The sequence below is a fragment of the Rhinolophus hipposideros genome (assembly GCF_964194185.1).
Source record: "Rhinolophus hipposideros genome assembly, chromosome: 12".
Taxonomy (NCBI): domain Eukaryota; kingdom Metazoa; phylum Chordata; class Mammalia; order Chiroptera; family Rhinolophidae; genus Rhinolophus; species Rhinolophus hipposideros.
In genome coordinates, this window is record NC_138058.1 from 24,308,499 (window position 1) to 24,322,893 (window position 14,395).

At 44.4% G+C, this 14,395-nt stretch overlaps 1 protein-coding gene across 6 annotated transcripts in view; it reads right to left on the minus strand.

Moving 5' to 3' along the window:
- Window positions 1-13,355, minus strand: part of DGUOK (deoxyguanosine kinase) — a 45,934-nt gene extending 32,579 nt beyond the window's left edge. For 4 of the 6 annotated variants that reach the window (XM_081068244.1, XM_081068243.1, XM_081068245.1 and 1 more), the window contains exons 1-2: window positions 13,138-13,325; window positions 2,442-2,554 (exon numbers count right to left, since the gene is read on the minus strand). In XM_081068244.1, coding sequence (XP_080924370.1) covers window positions 2,442-2,554; window positions 13,138-13,279 — 255 coding nt within the window. In that variant the 5' untranslated portion in view covers window positions 13,280-13,325. Of the gene's footprint in view, window positions 1-2,441; window positions 2,555-13,137 lie in introns of all 6 variants that reach the window. The other 2 variants (XM_081068242.1, XM_081068246.1) reach the window with 2 other exon arrangements.
- Window positions 13,356-14,395: the final 1,040 nt, after the last annotated feature.

Genomic DNA, 14,395 nt, shown 5'->3' on the forward strand with positions numbered 1-14,395 from the left:
ATACTTTCAGCAACACTGGATATTATTCTTTTTCATCCTTGCTAATGGGAGAGTCAAGAAAATTATTTCTATCATTAACTTCAAGGAATAGGTAATTCCTATGCTAAAAATGATGCAAAACTTCTCATTTCATTTTCATAACCCTAATGGTAAAACCTGTCAAAACTATACACACAAATAGTAATGCCAATCAAACTTATACATGCAAAATTCCAAACATGTTAGTAAATGCTAAATGGAAAACTAACAAACTGGAGCTCATCACCTAGACAAAGAAATGTAAAATAAAACCACACACCATTTAGCTATTAAAAAGAAAAAAGATGTAGCTACAAAGATATTCATCATTGTTTATAATAAGGAAAAGTTAGAAAATTAAGTATTCAAAATAAAAGACTTTATCACTAAATGACAATATAGCATATTATGCAGTATACTGCCACCATTAAAATGACATTACTATGAAAGGAAGACCTTGTACATCAAGTGACATGCAGGTGATAATCATAATTTGTTTTAAAAAAGTAAATGTACATATGTTTTAATTCGTTTATGCAAGTGTATGTAAATATATGTATTTTCTCCTCTGTAGAAAGAAATCTAAAAAGACGAAATGTTAATTAACCATTTTACCTCTCAATAACGGGATTACGAGAGTATTAGTTATCTATTGCTGCACAACAAATTCTACAAACATTTAGTGGCTTAAACAAAAAAACATCCGTTATCTCATTTTCTGTGAACAAGGACTTTGGGACACACTTAGCTGAGTTGTTCTGCCTCAGGGTTTTCCATGAGGTTCAGCCAGGATGTTGGCTGAGACCAGAGCCATCTGAAGACTTGACTGGGGCTGAAGGATCCACTTCCGAGAAGACTCACTCACACAGCCATCGGCAGGACTTGGTTCCTTGCTGTGTGGGCCTCTTCACAGGTGGGGATGCTTCACGACATGGCAGCTGGCATTCCCAGAGCCAAAAGTGATCAAGAGAGAACAAGACGGAAGATGCGATGTCTCTTACAGCCTACCTCAGGGAGTCACACTCTGTCATTCCTGCCACATTCTATTCATCAGAAGCAAGTTCCTAAGTCTAGCCCACACTCATGAGGAGAATTAAGGTCCATCTCTTGAAGTGAAAGCGTATCAAACAATTTGTGGACATATTTCTAACCCCCCACAATAGGTGACCTGTGGCATACTCAGAAAAAAAGATATATAATTTATTCTCTAAATGGAAAAGTTAATTTCACAAATACACACACACACACACACACACACACACACACACACACACACCTACATACAAGACAATTTAAAAAACAAATGTCCTCAATATTTTGAGCAGGCATGGTGTGCCTGCTCAAAAAGGTAACACGATCCTAAGTTGGAATAATGGAAACATGGCACCCAGAACAATGGTACTGTGGACCATCTATGGTACTGTGGACCATTTAGATTGCATCCAGAATGTCCCGTTAAGCTCTGAGTTCCACTCTTAGTAAATTCTAAACGGAAAACCAGCAAACCGGAGCTCATCACCTAGACAAACTTACTTCAGAATGAGGAACAGTCTGGACGAAAATGGTGTTTGGCTTGAAAGAGAGAAGACTTGAGGGGGAGAAAGAGCAGGCAAATATTTCATCGCCTTCAACCCTCTGAAGACTTGCCATGTGGGAAAGTTAAAATACTTAAGAGACAGAACTTGAATCGATGAGTCATAGTCACAGGTATGCAAAGTGGCTCACACAAGAACTTTCTAACAATTCGGGTTGTACCCCCATGAGCCACTCAGTGAACGCTCCGGCTGGCTGCAGGAGGCATGGCGGGCCACTCCCTCAGCTACCTACCGCTCAGGCACATGTCCACACTGACCCTTCCTGCCTCGCACTGCCATGGATGGCATTGCGACCAACCCTGGAGCCTTTCCCAAAGCAGCAGAGCAGACACTAGGGCTGGGCCACGAGGCATAAATGACATGTGCAGTGCTGGCGCATGGGATGTGCTTCATAAATGTTAGTTATTGTATCTGCATTGACTCAAAGTATAACTAGCTGCTCTCTAAGGTCCTTTCCAATTTCTAAGACTTCATAAATAAGTTAAAATCATTATAATTAACTTACTCCTGATGGTCAGCTTCAGTAGTATACTTAAGGGTAGGAATGACAAAATTAATCTTCCAAACCAGAATGGCTGGACATGCTTTGGGAAACCACACAGAATAGAGGCAGTCACTTTTGTAGGCATGTAAAAACCACAAGAATCAAAATTAAACACATTCAAACAAGTCTTATCCTCTTTGGTGTACACGGTCTGCTTTCTGGAATGAAGGTATTTTAAAGAGGAGACGCAAACTGGGCTGCTTCACCTACTCAAAGCAAGTTAGATTACTACAATTAGTTTACTCACCCACACCTGCCCACGACCCACACAACTGAAAACTTACTTTTTGCGTGCCAGCAGCCTGGACATTCTGCCATGTTGCTACAGGTTCAGTAGCTACGTGCCATTCTGGGTAAGTTTTCATGAGTAACTTCACAAAGGTGGACTTTCCCACAGCTGCAATGCAAACAGCATGCATTGGGATACTTCCCACATCAGGGCTGAAGGGGAAGGCGGCTATCAAACTCTGCCCTACTCAAGGGAACAAGTACCAATGTTTCCCATTTCAAAACGCAGCAGCCATATACCATTGTCAGACTGACAATGGGTCAGGCCGTGCTAACTGGTCACCATGATGAATGCAGGCCACGGGGAGGAAAAATATCCCTAAGATTTGATTTGCAGTTTTAATGTCCCAACCTCCCAGAGACAAAGAGTGTTTAGTAAGAGTTAAAAATGTAATAGACTATCAAAAGTAGATGAAATCAGCTACATTGCTTGTAAAGTTTGAATCATAGTCCTATTCAATCTGTGACTAAAAATTGCAAGTTTTTCAAGATAGAAAATGAAGGTTATGATTCTTGTTCATTCAACAAATTTGACCAATATTCAGGGAACGCTGCTACGTGCTCAGGACTGCCTGCGCTAGGGGTACAATGATAAACAAATGCAGGATCGATTTTGCCCTCACAGAGCTCGTACGGACAGATTACTGAACACACAAGCAACTAGTAACACAACACATTGTGTTAAAAGAAGCGCTAGAAAATAAAAATGCAGGATGGCTCCAGTATAGCTTAGATTAGGGAAGGTTCCTCGGAAACATACCTGAGGTAAAACCTGAAGCATAGGGGAAGGGGAGCAGCATGAACAGAGGTCGGGAGAGGAGAAAGAACTAGGTGCACAACAGGACAAAAGGGAAGTCTGTGGCCTTGAAGAAGCCAGTGCAGCTACAGTGGTCAGTGAGGGAGAAGAATGAACGACTGAAATATGCGTGGAGAGGCAGGTAGGCAGGTCGGGGCCAGGTCACGCAGAGCCTTGCACCCATGGTAAGGAGTCTGACTCTCTTCTAAGAGTGATGGGAAGTCAGTGCTGATGGGCTTTAAGCAGGGAAATGACAAATTTCCATCTCATTTCTAAAAGAGCACTCCGCCAGCTGTATAAGAATGGACCGATAAGGCAGACCAGTTAGAAGACAGTAGCTTGAACCAACATCATGATGGCAGAAGAGGTGGACATTAGCAGTTGCTTTGGAAACTACTTTGGAGATGAAATCAACCTAGTGCCACAACATTCAAGTTATCTTTTCCCATTTACACCAATGTCTGGCCCATACCTTCCGGAGCTCCAGACTCAGTATCCAACAGCCCTCCAGACATCTCTACGTGGAGACCCCACAAACACCTCCAAGTCAATACATTCCCTAAGTGAACTCATCATCTTCCCCACCAAACTGAACCTCCCCCATCCCAGGCCTCAGGGTATGTATGGCAATACCACCCGCTCAGCGTCCGAACTTATTCCTCTGCCAAACCGCAAGTGGGCACCAAGTGCCTTTGCACCTGCCTTCTCAATACATTTTCCCCATCTGTCCTTTCCTCTCTAGTTCCACCTCCTGCTCAAGACCAGGCTCTCATCTCTTGCCTCGCCAACTCTGGCCTTGCCCTCTTCAAGCCATCATTCATGCTGCAGCCACAGTGAACACAAAACAGCATTACTTCAAACTCTCTGACTCTCCCTATTGCCTTCATGACAAAATCCAAGCCTTCAGCACGGTCTACAAGACACAATCTTCTAGCCCCTTCATACACCTCTCTGGCCTCAGTTTCCCTTCAGGTATCCTGTGCTCCCCTGGACCAAACTCCTTGCAGCTCCAATCATGCCACGTCCTCCGCTGCAAATGTGACTGTGCATACTTCCCATTTCCTGGTACAGCTCCTCTCCTCACCTGGCCAACTCCAATTCAACCTTCAAGACTCTGCTCAGAAGCACCTCCTGTGTAAGGCCTTAACACGGGACTAGCTAATCCTCCTTCATGCCCGGGCTGGTGTCTGGGTAACACTCCACCACTGGCATTGTAACTGCGTTTCTCCAGGGAGAAGATGGAGCTCCTCAGGACCTGAGTGGATGAAACACTTAATACATTAATTTCAGTTCCCTCTGAAACCCACATTTGTTAAAAACCAAAAAATGAATCTTAAGAGTGCACCTAGAACTTCATCTCCTCTGTGGGAGATGATCTTTCTCAAGTGAGTTCTACCCTAAGGAGGAACCCAAGTGGAACCAAGAGAAGGAAGGAGGCACACTTCCGGTGATTCCATGAGCCACTCATGGTTATTGATCGAGCATCGAGATGTCTCAGCAGAAGAGCCCACACATCCACTGTGACATTTATTACACACCACTCCAACTCCTCCTCTGAGCACAGAACAAACAACATGAATCTATGCATTTTGCAGTCACACTCCTCTGTCCCACCCCCACCCTCTTATGAGTGCCTTTGCACATTGGCTCAGCCTCTGCTCTTCCCACATTTCAGTGAATAAATGCCTTCCCCTACTCTTCCAGGCCTGTGTCTAAATCCTCTCCCCACCAAACCCAAGGTCCGTGAAGTTCAGGACTTCTCTAACTCACACCGAATTCCTACCATACTGGGCAGCTGAATCAAACAAGAAATATTAACTGCCTGTGGTATGTTTAGCATCTAATTATTTTGATTGTTTCATGCGTCTTGGTTTTGGTTTCTTAACAGGATTTGAATCTCTGGGGTTGGGCCCCAGGAATTCATATTTTTAAAGTATGCTCGAAGTGATCCTGGTGCACACTTATTTTTGTGAATGCCATCCAGAACAATCTGGTCAAAATCAGAGGTAGCTTTTTAAAAATACAGGTTTCAGAAACACATACTAGACTACTAAATAAATACTAGACTACCAAATAAATCCTGTGCTCGTCAAGACAGGAATTACAAATTGGTTGAGTTCGTGTATTATCAGATACCTGCCTGCTCTGAGTAGCCCACAGTTTAAAATGTCTGGCACAGTTAGTAATTAGATTGCAGGTTGTTGACTAAGTTTAAAGCATGGTCCCAGCCTATCAGCTGAAAAACTATTTTAATTCATATGAAAAGATGAAGGTAACTGAGTTGTTAGCTGGGTGGGCCTGAATGATTGTTAGAATTACTTAAATTTTTTTGAAGTTAAAAACAATTACCTAAGAAACAACTGCAAGGAAGGGCCCTGCGGGTTAGGGAGTGCCACCTATACCTGAGATCAGACACTATTAGTTCATCTAAGAGCAGTCAGGACTCTCAGAAACTGACTCATGCCATTTAAACACACAGAACCCGGGATGCCAACAAATGAGATATAATGGGAAATACACAGTTCCAATTACTGGAACAATCACCCCAGGACAGCACCCCACTCCCCATTCCAAAGTTTAGTAATCAGAAACCGGCTTTGGCAAAGAATGACAGTAAGTGGTGGTGGAAATCCCTAAGAGCGGTGCCATCCATGCTGCTGTAGGGGTCGGAGCGTCTGGGGCACGTATGACAGGGCAGTATTTCTTCAACTGCATTCCAAAGGAACGTGGCTCTGCCAGGCAGCACTCACAGATATGGAATAATTATTTTAAAAAAGAATTCAAAGTTACATGTTTACATTAAAACCAGACATAGCATAACTGTTTTTAGTGCTGTGATACCTGATCATAACAGTTTTTTCTTCCTGCTTGGGTTTTGTTTTTTTTGTTTTTTTTAAAGATTTTATTGGGGAAGAGGAACAGGACTTTATTGGGGAACAGTGTGTACTTCCAGGACATTTTTCCAAGTCAAGTTGTTGTCCTTTCAGTCTTAGTTGTGGAGAGCGCAGCTCAGCTCCAGTCCAGTTGCCATTGCTAGTTGCAGGGGACGCAGCCACCATCCCTTGTGGGAGTCAAACCGGCAACCTTGTGGTTGAGAGGACGTGCTCCAGCTCAGCTCAAGGTGCCATGTTCAATCTTAGTTGCAGGGGGCGGAGCTCACCATCCCTTGCGGGACTCAAGGAGTTGAACCGGCAACCTTGTGGTTGAGAGCCCACTGGCCCATGTGGGAATCGAACCGGCAGCCTTCGGAGTTAGGAGCAAGGAGTTCTATCTAACCATCTGAGCCACCGGGCCAGCCCCGGAGTTTGTTTTGTTTTGTTTTGTTTTTTAACATAAATGTTTTCAGGTGTTCCCAGGAGCCACCGAGTGTCTGCAGTGGTGTTGGCTGCTTCTCCAAGGCTACACTGGCCTCCTCCCAATGGCCAGAGAACTCAGGTCCCCCGAAAGCCACTCTTCATGAAACACTGGGCAAACTGACAAATTCCTCCCTTTGGTCTCTATGCAGAGCCCCAGGTTCTTGTATAATTAGCTTCTGAAATACTTTTTAGTATCATGAAAGTTCGGGGGTATCAGATCTCAGCATCAGCCTTCCCTTGGGCCTTGGCTATCCTTGTACTTGATTATATGTGCCGTGACTTGAAAAGGGGTGGGAGCTACATCCTTAGAGTATATTACTTCAACATGTTGATTTTTATTAGCACCAGGATTGTCATTCCACAAGTTGGACGAAAGAGTTCTGCTATTAATGTTCACCTTTTCCTAAGTCATGTTTTTCCTCCTGCAAATTTTTCTATAAACTACGATGCCTGCTATAACCACATTACACTAAAATCTAGTAGTAAGGTAATACATTAAACTACTACACCTAACGTAATACATTAAACTACTACAGTTGTATTTCATGGGAGCCTCTTAAACATCCCATCACCTCCAAGCATTTTCTTCTCCTAAACAAGATGAAAAGCATGGGGAAAGAAATCAATTTCTGAAAACTTTTACCAAGAAGCAAACAAAGGCAGTAAATATAACAATGTCTGTCTTGAAACAGAAAATTCTTCATAGAAAATTAAAAGCCTTTACTTCAGGAATTTCATTTTGGTGCTGCATTCATTTACTCAGTCACTCAGTCAATCGTTCAGGGAGTAGCTGCTAAATGGTTGGTACTAACAAGAACTAGGCTGAGACCCTGCCCTCAAGAAACTTATACCCAACACAGAGTCTAAGTACCAGGATCAGATGGGCTCTGCGGTTACAGGCATTCTGGGAAAACTTTCAAAAATCACTCAGCAGGCTTAAAATAAACTTAATACATTTTTGCCCTGATTCCTTTTATTATTGTTATTTTATGAGAAACTACAAAAAAAAAAAAAAAAAGGGAAAAAAGAAGGTCCTTCACAGCTTCCAGAGCATGATCCAAACTCAGGCGACCCTCTCGGATCTGGAATGCCCTCCTCCCCGACTGTGCTCACCAGCCCATTCCTCCTTTCACTGCCGCTTTCTCTCTGAACTCTCTCCAGTTCCTTCATCCCTAGGCAGAGTATCCCAAGGTATTACACCGTAATGATTTGATGACTCATACCTCTCTCCAGCTAGACTGGGAGCTCACCTTTTTGAAGACACAGACTGATCTTATGCCCTTTGCATCCTGAGTATCTAGCCAGGTACTAAGAATGGAGATGGATGGACGGATGGACTGAGGTGAGTCACAGAAAGAGCGACTCCAATTTACAGTATTTGTAATAAGCAGGTCTTTCCCCTAGGAATTCTTGGCCCAATTGTTTACACTCAATAAAAGATGCATAGTAATGCTCTTCAGTCACTCACCTGGAATGTTGGAGGAGAAGCGTTACTAGGGGAGCCCTCCCCTCCTTCATGTACAAGTCTCTAGACTGTAAAACAGTTTCCCCTTCTCCGGTGGGGTGTTTAAAACCAAAGTGAGAAAGGTCTGAGACGACTCACTGACAATATTTCAAATGGCACTCCTGTCTTCAATTTAGGTTTGTAATCATAACATAATTGTTTTTGGAAGGCGATACGACACCTTACTGATGAATACTTTTAAAAATATAGGCTATTTTATTTTTCAGATTTTAAGGGATTCTAAGCACCAAGCTTTTCTCTTTCAATCACACATGGCCTACGACTTAACAACTCATGCTAGGTGCCATTAGTTGTCACTTCACCGATCCATTTGCCTTACACACGCTGCGGTCTACACCTACAGGGTCAGAAGAACAAGACTCAGAGCAGTCTGACGACAAGACAAGCCACTCTAAAGAGCTCTAACTTCAGGTAGGACAGGGGTTCACCTTCCCCTGTTCAGGTTTCCTAAATAGGTATTCTCATTCTGAGTTGTTTGGAGATGCCACCTGTGATTAGAGCACAAGCTAACTCTTGACTTGATTCCAACAGCAGTTTAAAATATTTCCTTTGTGGGCCCAATGACTAACTTCCACGTGGCAATCACAGCACAGGATTCAGGCACCGGTAAACAGTGAATGAGCACAATGGGTCAGGCAGGGGGTTAGGTGCTGGTGACACAAAGATGAACAAGACAAGAAGTGGCCAACCCAGGGAAGAGGTTGGATGTGCAAACATTCTCAACAGAACTCAAGTGCTTGCAGCAGCTGTGGGTACAAAATGTGATGAGAGCACAGAGGAGACCGTGACTAATTCTGTCTCGGGAAGAGTCATCACGGTGGGTGGGGTGATGAAACGATGGGAGATAAAACTAACGAGAGCCACATCAAAGGACCCCAGTCCACTTCTCATTAGTCACTTTCCCTGGGCAACTGCATTTACTTCCCAGGATTCAACAACTACCTCAAGTCAACAACTTCCACAGCTGAAATCTCAACTCCCATATATCTTTTAACTTCAGGCACATACTGTAATCTATCTCGGAACACCTCTCTCTATAATACCGTGTTTCCCCGAAAATAAGACGCAGCCAGACCATCAGCTCTAATGTGTCTGTTGGAGCAAAAATTAATATAAGACTCGGTATTATATTATATTACATTATGTTATATAAGACCCAGTCTTATATTATAGTAAAATAAAACCAGGTCTTATATTAATTTTTGTTCCAAAAGCCCCATTAGAGCTGATGGTCCAGCTAGGTCTTATTTTTGGGAAAACAGTATTTCAGGGGCACCTCCTATAAAATACATCTCTCTTGCCTCCCCAGACTTCCTCTTCATTTTCATCTTCAGTTTTCAGAGTCAATGTGCAAATTAGAAACCTCACGGTCATCTTCTACGAGTATGCCTCCTTATCCCTCCCCTCCAAGTGGCCACCAAGTCCTGCCAATTCTACTTCCAAAATCTCTTTCAAACCACCACTTCTTCTCTGTCCCTTCATTCCTGCATCTTCTCTCCCCCCAACTACTATGATAGCCACAAAACTAGTTTATCTACTCCAAACTCTTTTCCTATTTATTCATTCAACAAACTGGATGCAAGGCACTATGGGAACTACAACAAACAAGACATGCAAAGAAAGTTCCTGCGTTATGGACCTTTTTTATTTGCTCATTCTAGCCAATTTCCTTTTCAAAATTATTCTGGTCATGGCACATACTGGCTTCATGCTTTCAGTAGCCTCCCACTGCTTATAGAAGAAATTCCTAGCATGGCCCACAAGGCTTTTCAGTATCTGGCAAATCCTACCCTTCTGACTTCTTGTTCTGCCATCCTCTCCCAGGCCTTTTTAATCCAGGCACATCCAGCTACTTCTGTTATTACAACCGCATGTTCCTTCAGGCTTTGCCTTGGCAAACGTTACTTCCTGTGCCTGAAACACGCTTTCCTTTCTTCCGTCTGGGGAGTTCCTACCCCAGAGACTGAGTTTCCAAGCCCAAACATGGCACTCATCTCAAGGTATACCAATTATGTTTAGAAGCCTGTCTTGGATCTCCCACTTGTCTTGGATCTCCTTGAAGGACAGGAGCTGTATCACATATGAGCCCACCTTGTAGCAGGTATTCAGTGAGCCTCGGTTGCATGAGAAAGCGAGGAAGAAGCATAGCAATCTGGAAAGGTTAAGAAGCAAAGATCAAGAAAATTGGGAGAGGGAACTCACACCTCACCTGATGGCCTCTCCAAAGTTCTTACTTTGTGAAGTACTTTGTACCTCTCTAGGCTCTGAGGACAGAGCTTTCTTTAGGGGCATGTTTCCCAAAGTACAAGACAGAACATCTTTGAATAACACTATCAGGCACCTCTCTTCTCATTCCTTTCAATGTTTCTGATCTGGCTGGAAAAACACACCCAGCCGTGGTGACTGGTCTTGCTTTAAATTCACGACCGCTAAGTCCAACAGCGGTCCTTAGTGTTGCCCAGCAGTTCTACGTTGCTCCCCTTCACTCACTAGAAACTTCATGTCTCTCTTCTGTTCTCACTCACTCTTTCCTGATCTTTCTTCCTATTTCACTGAGAAAACATACAACCAAAAGACCTTCCCTAAGTCCCCACTCCACCTACTCGTGTCAGTACGCATTTAATCGCCATGCTCCCCATCATGAGAAGTAAACTGCTCCCAGCTAAGGCCAACCACGCTCCACTTGGGCTACAGGGGCCATTCCTTCTTGCTTACTGACATCACTCCAGCAACGCTATCTTCCCTCCTGTCTCACCAAGTTCTTCCTCTTTACTAGACCATTTCCACCAGCTTACAAATGTAATCTAATTTCTCTTACAAAAAGAAAGAAAAACCCCTCTCAAATCCTCTTCTCATTTCACCCATGTCTCCCCTTTCTAGGAAAATTTCTAAGCAGTTGCTTAACCCACGGGCTCCAATTCCTCACCTCCCATTCTCCTTGAACCCACACCAACCAGACTTTCACCCCTCCTGCTCCTAGAAGTTGTTCAAGTTCACCAAAGAGCTCCATCACTTAAACAGCATTACACAGTGGACCATCCCCTCTCCCTCAACAAGTTCTTCACTTGGCCTTCAGGATATCATTCTCTTTTGGTTTCTCAGCGTCATTCCTTCTCGTCTTTTGTTGGTTCCTTCCCATCTTTCCAATGTCTTGAACATTTATGTGCCTCACGGCTTAGTCCTTTCCATCAACACACAATCTTCTGGCTTTAAATACCATCTGCATTTATAACTCCAGTCCAGGGAGATGCTGAACTCCAGGCTCATATATCCAACTGCCTATTCAACATCCCCACTTAGATATCTAAAACCATATAAAACCATACACACCTAAAAACAAAATATTGAAACCACTCCCTGCCCCAAGTCTGTTCTTCCCATTCTCCTGCATTTTAAGATAATAGGAACTCCATCTTTCAAGTTACTCAGTCATTTACCCCTCTCTGTATCTCACACTCCACATGTAGTATGATAACAAACCTAGTTAGCCCTACCTTAAAATATAACTAGAATCCAATCACTTCTCACCACCTCCACTATTACCACCCTGGTCCAACTCACTGAAGGTCATCATTGCAATAACCTCCAGACACTTTCTACCTTCAATATATCAGCCAGAGTGGTCTTTTTATAATCTAAGTCAAACCATGTCACTCGACTGCTCAACCCTTCCTATGGCTTCCCATCTCAATCACAATAAAATCACATCGTGGACTCCAAGGCCTACACACACTTTGACCACCTCGGACCTCTGACCTTATCTCCCCCTTGCTCCTGTCACTCCAGCCACAATGGCTTCCCGCCTCTTCCCTGAACACACTTTCCACCTCAGGGATTTTGCACTGGGTTTCTTCTCTGCCTGGAAGATTCTTCTCCCAGTTATCCACATGGTTCACTTTCTCACCATCAAGTTTTTAAGTGAGCCTGTCTTCACTACCCTATTTAAAACTGCAACTTCCCTCAATCTCTCATCACTAAAATTTCTCCATCACACTAATACTACCTAACACATGGTCTACTTTGCTTAATGTATGTTGTTTATTGTCTCTCTCTCTCTGAGTTCCAGGAGAGCAGAGACATTAGTTCTGTTCACTGTTGCACGCTCAGAGCCAAGAACAGTGCTGGCTTGTGGAAGGGGCTCAAAGAGTTATTTGTTGAATGAATAAAATAAGAAATTCTCAGTTTACTGCTGGCAATGCAAGACTAGCTAATCCCCTTTTAGGGCTCAGCACCTTAGAAGGGAAAAGTGTCAAGTTAGAATTTAGTAACATTAAATTGAAAAGTTTTGCTTTCATTCGGTTTTAATTACTGTGAATTTAAGACACTCGGTTTCCATTTGCTCTCGTGACAGTTCTTTTTAAGTCAATACATGTTTTTTTTAGGTTTAAAAAGTGAGTTTCTTCTAAGAAAAACGTTCAGAAATTATAGTGGGACTAGCAAAGAGACGTGGCAAAAATAGCGACAGTGGTATGTGAATAAATGAAATTTAGAGACTCTCTTAGGGTAGAGTTGTCAAGATAAAATACAGGACGCTCAGTTAAATCTGCATTTTAGAGAATGACTTTTTTAGTGTATGCCCCAAATATTGTATGGCACACACCTGCACTAAAAAATTACTCAAACAAGTTGTCTGAAATCCTATTTGAAACGGGCACCTTCCCCCGCCCCCCCCAAATGTGGCAACCCTCTCTTAGGAGAACAGAGAAATGACACCCAGCTCCTTGTCGCTTCCATTTCGGTCCATCCTACCTACAGACTGCGTGGCTTTTATACCCCAACAGATGTGTCCCTGTGGGCGAGGACTGAGGCCCGAGCTCCTAAACATCAGAGGCAATGGCCCACAGTGTACTTTGGAGGGGAATGGCCCTGGCAGCTCACAACAAGCAGTCCCGCCGCGTCAAACCGGCGGAGGAGGAAAGAGGAAGGGGGGTGTTCAGGGCCCAGCTCCCTTTCCCAGCTTCTCAGGCACCTGCTCAGCGGAGGCCAAGGCTTGGCAGCCACTTTGCGGCCCTTACCAATGTTGCCTTCGATGGAGAGCCTTCGGGGCCCGCGCCCTGGGTGCAGGCCCCTGGAAAGGGGCACGCCCTCGAGTGGGCTCTGAGGCATGGGCCTGGCGGGTACTCGCAGCAGCTTTAGAAAGAGCTTGCCTGCAGCCATCCCACCCACGACCAGCACAGCGAGCACTTCCGCCGAGAACACTTCCTCCGAGAGCACTTCCGCCCCCGCCGTGGCCTTTCACGAGCTCCGGCGCGCCTCTGACGTCAGCAGACCGCCAGGCAGGAAGTGGGTGGGGTGGAGCTGACTGGGAAGGAGGGGCCAAAGGGACCGCTCTGGTCTCGCGATGTTTGTAGAGAAGCAGTGCGAGAAGGAAACGTCGTCCAGCTTGGGACTGGGGAGTGTGTTGGCAACTGAAGGTGCATGGGTGTGATTCGCCCCTCAGTATTTGTTCATTGGATAAATAACATTTTGAAAAAGACATAACAATTCCATCACTTTTGCATTTTTGTGTTACCTTCAATTTCATAACTAAAGACAAATCAAAAAATTGTAATTGTAAACGAGATTTCTTTTCTCCAGGTGTTTGTTGTCTGGTTTTTATTCTAATATGGGATAAAATTGGACGGTTTTAAGTAGGAAAACGACGCAACCTGATAATTCACACAACTTATCTTTTTCCCATTCCCTGTAAGGCGCAGCACAACGCTGGCACGTTATTGACAAAAATCAACAAATTAGTTCGGTTACACCCCACCTCCTCCTTTTGTCTGTTTTATGAATAAATACACGTTCGCTCACTCGATTTGCATAGTAACCCTAAAATCCCATTAGGATCAAGTGTGGGAGGCTTGGATGTGACTGCAACTCGTTTAAACTTGATGCATTGGGTTCCAGGGGCGAGAACCATGGTGGGGGCGAGGAGTTATGGGGATGCTGAATGGGATTTGTAAGAGGAGAAGAGCAGGGTAGGGAGGAACCTGCCAGCGTATAAAACGAGTCCTGCGGTCGGTGGAGAATTGCTCTGCAGCGGGGCGGGGACAGTGCTGAGCTGCCGGGGGTGGGGGTGGGGGTTGGGGGGGGTGGGGGGTGGGGAAGTAGGGGGGTGGGGGGGTGGGGGGGTGGGGGGGTGGGGGGGTGGGCCCTGGGGTGTCCTGCCACACCCCGACGTCTTAACGACCTCAGAACTCAAGATTAATGAAATGTTGTCAGGGAGTGCTTCCATCTTCCAAGTTTAAACCACAAGAGTCAAACCAAGAGTTAACAGGTAAACCCGTC